The sequence below is a fragment of the Leucopleurus acutus genome (genome assembly GCF_964270905.1).
Source record: "Leucopleurus acutus genome assembly, chromosome: 19".
Taxonomy (NCBI): Eukaryota; Metazoa; Chordata; class Mammalia; order Artiodactyla; family Delphinidae; genus Leucopleurus; species Leucopleurus acutus.
In genome coordinates this window covers 20,710,173-20,719,588 of record NC_139161.1, presented here as the reverse complement: position 1 = coordinate 20,719,588, position 9,416 = coordinate 20,710,173, and the positions used below count along the sequence as shown (strand labels likewise).

Here is a 9,416-nt window from a genome sequence, read left to right as displayed (position 1 = left end):
TATAAAAAAAAACTGAGTATTTTTAACAGCAAAAATATATATGTTTGTTTGTATTTCTCTTTTTAAAAAAAGACATTTAATAACAATAAGTCAGAGGACAGGATTTAACATTCAACCCCCCCACCCTGCCAAGCTGTCTACATGGCACAGATACTTTAAGGCAAAGGCTCCTGGAGAGGCATGTCCGCCTCGGCGGTGGGATGGGGACGTGAGGGGAACACACTCCGCTCTTGCAGGGCCACTTTAGAAAGGCTTCTCCCTCATGTTCACCAAGCTGTCCTGCATCCCAAAGTAGACTCTCTCCGCCATGCTGATGAACAGGCCCGTGTCCACCACACCTGGGATCATTTTGATAGCTGTGTTCCCTTCACTCCATTTGTGGACCCCGTCAAACTTCCAGTCCAGGATAAGATTCCCATTACAGTAAGTCCCCTACGTATGAACCTTCAAGTTGCGAACTTTCAAAGATGCGAACGTGCGTTCACATGTCCAATCACGCAAGTTAGTTCATGTGTCTGGCGTACCTTGTCACATGCGTGCATCCTCTGCAAGTTGTTGTGCTTTTGTGTACTTTACTGTACAGTGCTGTTGCTATGCAACATGAGGAGCTTACTAATGAAGACCTGGTGGAATTGGAGGCCCAGAGAAAGGACAAAGAGAGACAAGAGGAAGAAGTAACTAAAGAACCGAAGAGAGTCGGGATGCAAGAAATGGCAAGGGGATTTTCTTTATTTGAGGAGGCACTGTTAGTTATCGAAGCACAGGACCCGAACGTAGAAAGGTTCACGAAGGTTGCAGCTGCCGTTCAGGATGCAATCCAGTGCTACCATGTCATCTATGATGAGAAAAAAAGAGCTACTACCCAGACATCACTGGATCATGTTTCAAGAGGGTAGATAGAATTGAATCCAGCAAGGAATCAGAACCTGTGCCATCCACGTCAGGCGTGAGTGGAATTGCAGCTCGCCCTCCGTCTCCTGTTGCTGACGATCCTTCAGCTCTACCACCTCCCACCTCCTCTCCCTCCTCCAGTCAGCAACTCTTCTTGCCTCTTCACTCGATGCAGCCCCTGTATGCCAGCTGTTGTACTGTACTACTGTACTTTTCAAGGTACTGTACTGTAAGATTAAAAATGTTTTCTTTAATTTTTGTGTTTGTTTTTTATGTATTATTTGTATGAAAGTATCATAAACCTATTACAGTACAGTACTATAGAGCCGATTGTGTTCATTGGTACCTAGGCTAACTTTGTTGGACTTATGAACAACTTGGACATATGAATGCGTTCTCAGAACGGAACTCATTCATATGTAAGGGACTCACTGTTATCCATCACCAAGGGATCTGCCTTGTGGATGGCCATTCGAAGTTCAATCATGCCCCCAAACTTCTGGGTCACAGCTCGGCTCACTGGGACATAGGCCATCGGGATGACCTTGATGGGGGTTCCCCTTGTGCCACTGATTCCCTGAGGTTCTTTGAACCTTTCCTGAAATCAGTGATCACGATGAAGCAACTGGCATTGCCAGCCACAATTTTCTCCTGAGTCAGGCAGCCTCTACTGCCCTTGATGAGATTGAGATCAACATCTACCTCATCAGCACCATCGATGGTGAGGTCAGTCTCTGGGTGTCGGTCCAGGTCACCGAGAGTTCAGCCATACTGCAGGATGAGCTGACGGGCCTTGAAGGAAGTGGGAATACAGACGGGGTTCAGATTCTCTTGTTTCACCCTTTCAGCTATTTGCTGCACAGCGTGGACCACTGTAGAACCATTCCCAATTCCCAGCACTTGGTTATTCCTCACGTGGTTCTCCACCGCTGCACGGCCTGCCAGCTTCTTGGCCTCCTCAGCCTTGGACATGACGGAGGGGGCCAGGCAGATGCTGTTAGCGTCCCCGCCACCAGTACTTGTCTAGACCGGCAGTTCTTAACTCAGGCTGCACGTTAGAAATACCTGGGGAGCTTTTTAAAATGCACCAGGGCCTAGACCCCACGCACAGAGATTTTAACTAAATTGGTCCAGGTAAACCCAAGCATAACTAATTTTAGAAGCTCCCCCAAGTGATTCTAATGTGCAGACTGGGTGAACCACTGGGTTAACCACAGCCATCTGAGACCCTCAGAACAGGGGCTGAATCTTGAGCACAGTACTACTTATAACATGGGGCTCACAGGAAACCCTCACTGAACGAATGGATGAATGAATGAATGGCAGGGAAGAACTTCTGCTCCAACCTTGTCAACCCCCAGTCTGCACTGTGCACCGTCCTGAGTGTGGTTCCTCCCTCCTCTCTGTTCTCCCTTCTCTACTGAGCACTGCACTTAACCACCCTCAGTGCACCACGTCCCTGAGCCAGCTGGACCCTCCTAGGTGAGCAGACTTCCTACTTCTCCAGCAGCTGCTGTGCTGGAAGCCCCAGTCCCACTCTTTCCTGGTAGCTGGCCTAGTCGGAGAAGGAGATAACTCACTTCTTGTGCCTTCGTTAAAGCCCCTGCCCAGCGTGACGTGAGAGCCGTGGGAGGGGTAGGCTTCCATGTGCTTCCTCTTCTGCTTTCAGGCCCAATCCCAAAATGGACTCCCAAGTATTCAGTGGCAGAGTGCCTGGCCTAACTAACAAGCAACCACAGACAAAATGTTCACTTCTCCTGTCCAGGTGTAAAAAGTGTGTCTTATCTGATTCCTTGGACAAACGGGAGTCTGAGAAATGACCCTGTTGATGTCACCAGAATGAGTCAGTGGTAAATACATGCCCACAGATAACATCATCCAGTATCCTACCCTCTGATTCTGGCTTCCATCACGTGTCTGAAATTGCTCGTCCAAAGGTCACCTACAGGGCCAGCTTCAGCGGCCTGCGACCTGTGCAGTCCCACAGGGCCTCAAGCCCTGCATTCAGAAGGGCCCTGCACCTGGTTTTACGATGTGCTGTTGTTGCCGTCTTGAAATTCTTAACAGTTTTGAACAAAGGAGCCCCACATTTTCATTTTGCACTGGGCCCTCACTTCTGTTGTCCGATCCGGGTCACCTATAGTCTCTTACAAAATCCAGCAAGGTTTTCCTTCTCAGAAAGGTCTCCACAGCGTATGACCTCAGGCTCCTTTGTACAAATCTCTGTGACACCCAGTTTTCTGTTCCCTTCCTTTACATTAAAAAAGGGTGGTGTGATGGGGTGGCATGGCTGCACGTGATGGTAGGGATCAAAAGACCCTGGGGAATAAGTCGTACAAGCCCTCCTTGACTCCCGGGCCTGAAGGAGAGTTAACAGTACCAACTTGGGAGCTCAAGGCCCCAGCAAACTAAGAGAATCTCAGGCAGCTCCAATCCAGAACAGAAAATCAGCGTGAAAACTTGTAGATGACTGTATTGGACTTCAGAAACCTTGAAGAACCCCTTCCAACTCCTTGAGGGGCCGTCTACCAACAGTGCAGAGAACTAACGCAGTGCCCCCTGCCAGGCAAGGAGGTTGGGTACCCTGCGAGGAGCCAGGAGATGAGGTCCTCTGCAGAGAGAGAGACAAGTTTTCCAAGGAAAAGGCTGAGGAAAGTTTGTTCACCGTGGGAGACGGTGCACTGTAGGAGGGCAGAAGGGAGGTATGGAGCTGAAGGGAGATGAGTTCAGGAGACAGTGGATGTGAGAGGGGGCCCACCCCAGTTCTGCCCCCCAAGCCTGCCAAGCAGGGACCCCTCTGCTCAGCCAGCCTCTGGGCAGAGGGCAGAGGTTCTAAGAGGCAGAGTTTCAGCCCCGGCTGGGAGAGGAAGGATGGAGGATAGCATGTCAAGGCCTTGGAAGGGGAGCCTGAGGCAGGGAATGGAATTGGGGCCCAGTCTTCCCAAGGCAGAGCTCATCAGGGTCCGGGATCTGCCCTCTCTTGGCATCGCCTGGCCAGGCCATGGCTCAGGTATCTGACACCTGGGGCCTGGAGTCATATGCCAGGAAACCCAACACTCTTGGGCCCCAGCCCCCAACTTCCAGCAGCTACAAGCGAGCGAGCAAGGCTTCTGGAGGAGGAAGCGGGTCTCCAGAGCCGAGCAGCAGGGAGGCTACTTCCGGGGAGACGGCAGCACAGGAGAAGGCTCTCCCACCAACAGGGGTGAGAGGCTGGGAGGAGGAAGGAAAGGACAGGGGGGAAGAGTGGGGCGGAGAGGACAAAGCTGGGACGGGCAGAGGGGCGGACGTTCCAGGAGAAAGGGTGAATGGGTACAGAAGCTGGGGCCTGAATCACCTAGCCTAGCTGGACGCTGCAGAGCCCTGTTGCTGATCGGGCTCTCTGGGGCCTACCTGGCCCACCTGGCAGCCATCCAGGTAGGCTGGCAGGAAAAGCCTGTATTCCAGTGAAGGAAATCAATACATGAGCAGAAGCAGACACTGAGAAGCCCCCAGACCCAGAATGACCAGTAGGGCTTTGGACCAAGAGACTTCATAGATTAGCCTTCCAGAATCAAAGAGACCCTAGAAGAGTCTCAGGCCCAGGGGACCCTCTACCCAAAGGGTCCAATAAGGAGTCTTGGACCCCAAAGAAGCAAAAAAGCCACGCAGGCCTGAGAGAGCTCCGAAAGGAGAGGCCCCGGCCCAAAAGAAATCCACAGGGGGACTTCAGGAAGAGAATGCTGGCCGTGGGAATGGAATTCTCTGGACTCATTCTTCATTTACGGGGCTTTTTCTTCCCCAGATCCTACTCCACTCCAGGACTATGCCAATCTGTGGCCATGCTCCCACCAGCTGGTCACCTCCTGTCCCTGCTGCTGGTGATAGGCACAGGGGGGACTGTGCCCAGCCCCCGGCTGTCTCCCCAGGGCTGCTACGTGGCAGAAGAAGCTGGGGAGCGGACATTCCGCTGCAGCCAGGCAGGCCTGAGGGCTGTGCCCACCGGCATCCCTAACGACACCCGCAAGCTCTACCTGGACGCCAACCGGCTGGCGTCCGTGCCGGCTGGGGCCTTCCAGCACCTGCCTGTCCTGGAGGAGCTGGATCTATCCCATAATGTCCTTGCCCACGTCTCAGGGGCCGCTTTCCAGGGCCTGGCGGGCACGCTGCGCCACCTCGACCTCTCTGCCAACCAGCTGGCCTCGGTGCCCGTGGAGGCCTTTGCGGGGCTGCAGATCCAAGTGAACCTGTCTGCCAACCCGTGGCGCTGCGACTGTGCCCTGCAGGAGGTGCTTCGGCGGGTGAGCCTGGCACCAGGCACTGAGACGGGCATCGTCTGTGGCCCGGGAGCCCGATCAGACCTCGTGGGGCAGGAGTTCCTGCCGCTGGTCGAGGAGGAAGAGCTGTGTGGGACGGGGCGGGGCGGGGCCCGGCACAGCACCGACGTGGCCCTGCTGGTCACCATGGGGGGCTGGCTGGTGCTGGTGGTGGCTTATCTGGCCCAGTACGTGTGGGAGAACCGGGATGGGACCCGACGTCCCCTCAAGCGGGCCCCCGTGCCGCCTGTGCCCTCTGAGGACTCCTCTACCCTCAGCACCATGGTCTGATGACCAGGGCTACTCTTCCGACCCTGCACCCCGCACCCCTGCTCCTATGCCCTCTCCTCTCCTCCCACCCCCTCTGCCTCCTCTGCAGCCCCTTCCCTCCCCCCAATTCCACCTCCTTCCTCCTCTGTCTCCCCGAAACACCTGATCTCTCTCACTCCTCCAGCACCCCCCAATTCCACCTCCCTCCTCCTCTGTCTCCCCGGAACACCTGATCTCTCTCACTCCACCAGCACCATCTTTGGTGCCTGGGAGCTTTGATGCCGACTCTGGGTCTGGGTTGTGCTAGACTCAGAGACCCAGAGCTTCTGAGTCCACAGTGATGGGGGGACCCCAGAACAGAGAACGATGGTAGATGGTCACGTGTGCCAACTTGGAGGTAGGAGCAGGCAGCTTGAGAGCGTGGCGGAGGTGATCTCAAAGGCTGCGCTGTATGGACGTTTGAACTGACTCTGCAAGAATGAGGGGGGCTTTGGGCAGAAGAGGGAGGCCCCCAGCTGAAAGATGGTGGACCAAGACGAAGAAGATGTAAAACAACTTCGAACGTCTGAGCAGCGGCAAGACATATCTGGGGGCTGGAGAAGAGGGCGCATAGAGGGGCAAGGGGATGGCGGGACCAAGCTGGCAGTGAGGTCAGAAAGGACCCCGTGGGCTCTTCCTCTCTTCTCCCGCCGCCTCTGCCGAAAAGCTCCCCTCCCCGCCCCCTGCCCCATGCTTCTTGCCTCTCTCACGGCCCCAGGCTCTTCTCCCTGTACCTTCTATTGTGACCCCCTGGCTTAGGGCTCCCTGCTTCCTTTTCCAGAGATTCCCTATCTCTCTGCTCTCTCCTTTTTACACAGAAGGGCTTCCTGAACCCTTTCCCTTGGGGGAGAAGAACTTTCTGCTCTGCCTGAGCTGGGGATGGGTCACTAGAGAGCTGGAAGGGAGGTGGGGAGGTTTCCCATCCCCAGAACATCACTGGACAATCCAATAAAGCCCCTTTATTAATGCCCCGATCTCTTTCTTATCATTCAGTTTGTTGAACACATGGGGCCCCGCAGTGAGGAGTGGGAGGGTGTTGAGACCTTCTCTGCTACCTCCACCACCCCTTTGGTGCGGGTGCTCCCACTGGGCTGCGTGCCAGCTCCTTCCTCCCATGCTACCTCCCAGCTCCTGACACCAGAGCCTGTCTGCCAGGCATGCCAGGGCCTATGCATTAATGATGATGGAATGGAAGAAGGATGGGGAATGGAAGGGGACATGGAGGGAGGACAACAAGGGAGGAGGGAAGGAGGCCAAAGCCCAGGCATCAGTCTCCAGCCTGCTCGGGGTGCACGGGAAGCAAAGGAAGAGGGAGCCGGTACTCTCTTAGCTGTCTGTCCCTTCTCTCAGCGGGAGTCTGAGCAAGGGGTAGGGAGAAACTAGATGTACCCAAAGTTAGTAAAAGAATTCCTGGGCAGAGGGGGAGGGCAGAGACCAGGTTGGCTGAAGGAGGGGGCCATACGAGACATCCCTATCACCAAATAGGCTTTGCAAGGGACCCAAGGGGGCCAACACTCCCTGTCCCTTGCCCCTGTGAGGGTGATACATCATGTGGCTTCCATGGAGGAAACAGCCACTTTGGGAAAGCTCTTGGAACCCGTAGTAGAAACTGAAGATAAGAACCACTGAACCAGGGTTCCACCCAACTTACGGCAGAGCCTGGGGCAGAATAGGAGGCCACTCAAGGAGTGGCAAAGAGGAATCCAGTCACCTCCCCTCGTCCCTCTGACCCATCCTGACTTCCCTGTCTCCTTTCCAGCCCTGCCCCCTCCTCTCGATCCCTGAGGCTCTTCCCACCACTCCAACGCTGAGCTTCCTCACCTCATCCAGGAAACCTCAACTTGACTCATCTCAGAAGAACATGGGACAGCCCCCCATCTTCTTTTCTCAGGGGACATGGGCCTCCCTCTTCATTTCCAGAGGTGCTCAGGGATGGAGGAAAGAACTTGGATGTGGGAAGTTTCAGGCTGTACCTTTGACCGTCCACCCAGCCACATCCTGGCCTGGGCCTTAGGATCCTGGCCCCATCCCTATCAAACCCTCCGTCACTCCCTCCCCTGCCACTCTCAGAATCTGTCCCACTCTGCTCACCCACCCCCTTCTGGAATCAGGCTGGGACTCATCTCCCTAGGTTCTGGGAAATAGATTGTGGAGACCCATGGGGGTGGGAGGGCGGGGGTCGGGTGGGGCACTGTGTCCCTATCGTTGATGCCCATTCCTGGAGGCTCATTCAACTTCCTGTCATCCTGAGCAGCGGAGATAGCATCTTTAAGGTCTGCAGAGAGTGGGTTCCCCTACCGTCACCCCTAACCCCAATGCTCCGAGGTAAGTTCAGGATGGGAAAGGATCCAGGGAGGGAAGCTTTGCTTGGAGCCCGGATCAGGAGGGGTCCTGGAGCCCTGGATAATAAACGTCCCACCAGTTATCATTATGGCTCCCCTCTGGCTCAAATTTCTTTCCCTCTCTGGAGCTAGGACAGGAGGGAAAGGAGAGGGAGGACAAGTGGGGCAGAATATGGGGGGGCAGGGTAGGGAGGTGGCAGACAGGTGCTTCACCGGCTCTCCTCCCCAGGGAGAGACCTCTTCGCCCGAGCCAGTTGGAGTCTCTGAGTCAGAACTTGGTGTGAGGGGGGTGTCCAACGCAGTAACTTCGGCTCAGCCCATCACAGGAGACTGGGCAAAGTGGGGCCGCCACAGCCTCAGAGAAGCTCCTGCTAGGACAACAGTTACTGAACCCCTAAGCCCTACCATCAGCACCCTGGCCTCTGGGTTGTGTTTGTCCTCTGGGCAGGCAGGAAGGGGTGGCAGAAGTGGTTTCAGCCCCATCCTTATCTCTGCCGGAGACCAGTGATCATAGGACCAGTGTTCCGTGACGCCACGCGGGCCCTGGCAAGGCAGCTGGATGGCCTCGTTTTGGTTGCCTGCTTCTGGACCTTCTGCCTGGTACAGAGGAAAGGGGGACACGTTATGTCAAGACCAACCTCTCCCATCGGGATGTACTGGAGCCAGGAACAAAACTGCTTCCCTGGTGGAGCAGTGGGTAAGAATCCGCCTGCCGATGAAGGAGACACAGGTTCGAGCCCTGGTCCAGGAAGATCCCACATGCCGCGGAGCAGCTAAGCCCGTGCGCCACAACTACTGAGCCTGTGCTCTAGAGCCTGTGAGCCACAACTACTGAGCCTGCGTGCTACAATGACTGAAGCCCGTGCGCCTAGAGCCCATGCTCCGCCACGAGAGAAGCCACTGCAATGAGAAGCCCGCGCACCGCAACGAAGCATAGCCCCCGCTCGCCGCAACTAGAGAAAGCCCGTGCGCAGCAACGAAGACCCAACACAGCCAAAAAAAAAAAAAAAAAAAGGCTGCCAGCTACCAAGAGAGCCCAGCCACATGCCTGGTCCAGCTCTGATGCAAGAACCCAGGAAGGCAAATCCCGGCTTGTCATCCATGGGCAGCACCCTGGAGCCAGTGGTCTGTGGGTGGAGGTGGGAGGAGAGGAGAGTCCCTCACTCAGCCCTTCCACCACCAGCTTCTGGAGCAGCAGAGAAAGCAGGCGCTGCCCTCAGGGAGCCCCAGTCTGAGGAGGAGAGCTATGACCCTATCTCTCAGGGAACCCCCAGACTAATGGAAGAAATAGGGTCCTTTCTCTTTGGGGAACTCTGATGCTGGTGAGACCAAGACATCTCCCAGACACAGAGACTGAATCATGTACAAAGCCTAATTATCTACTAAAGGAAGTGGAGAGAGAACAAACCGAGTACAAAGGAGTTGAGGGAGGCCCTTAAGAAGTAGTGCCCCACCCTTCCTGTCCTGGGCTCCTGTGCAGACATTCCAAGTGCAACCCTGAATGAGGGGTGTCAGTATCAAAACCAGGAGAACCCAGGCAGCTTCTTCCAAGTACCTCCCCCATTAGACTATGGGGAGTTCC

The 9,416-nt window shown here is 55.2% G+C and overlaps 1 protein-coding gene and 1 pseudogene across 2 annotated transcripts; one reads left to right on the top strand and one right to left on the bottom strand.

Annotated features, from left to right (window-relative positions):
- Positions 1 to 243: 243 nt before the first annotated feature.
- On the bottom strand, positions 244 to 1,863 carry LOC309975774 (ribose-5-phosphate isomerase-like; annotated as a pseudogene). Its single transcript has 2 exons — positions 1,337 to 1,863; positions 244 to 432 (listed from the first exon to the last, which is right to left on the bottom strand). The product of its transcript is annotated as a ribose-5-phosphate isomerase-like (transcript).
- A 2,804-nt stretch (positions 1,864 to 4,667) lies between these two features.
- On the top strand, positions 4,668 to 5,474 carry LRRC3C (leucine rich repeat containing 3C; the record flags this gene model as incomplete). Its single annotated transcript, XM_082861017.1, has 1 exon — positions 4,668 to 5,474. Exon 1 carries the CDS (start codon positions 4,710 to 4,712, stop codon positions 5,472 to 5,474), a length of 765 nt encoding a protein of 254 aa, XP_082717143.1. The 5' UTR covers positions 4,668 to 4,709.
- Between the last annotated feature and the right edge of the window lie 3,942 nt (positions 5,475 to 9,416).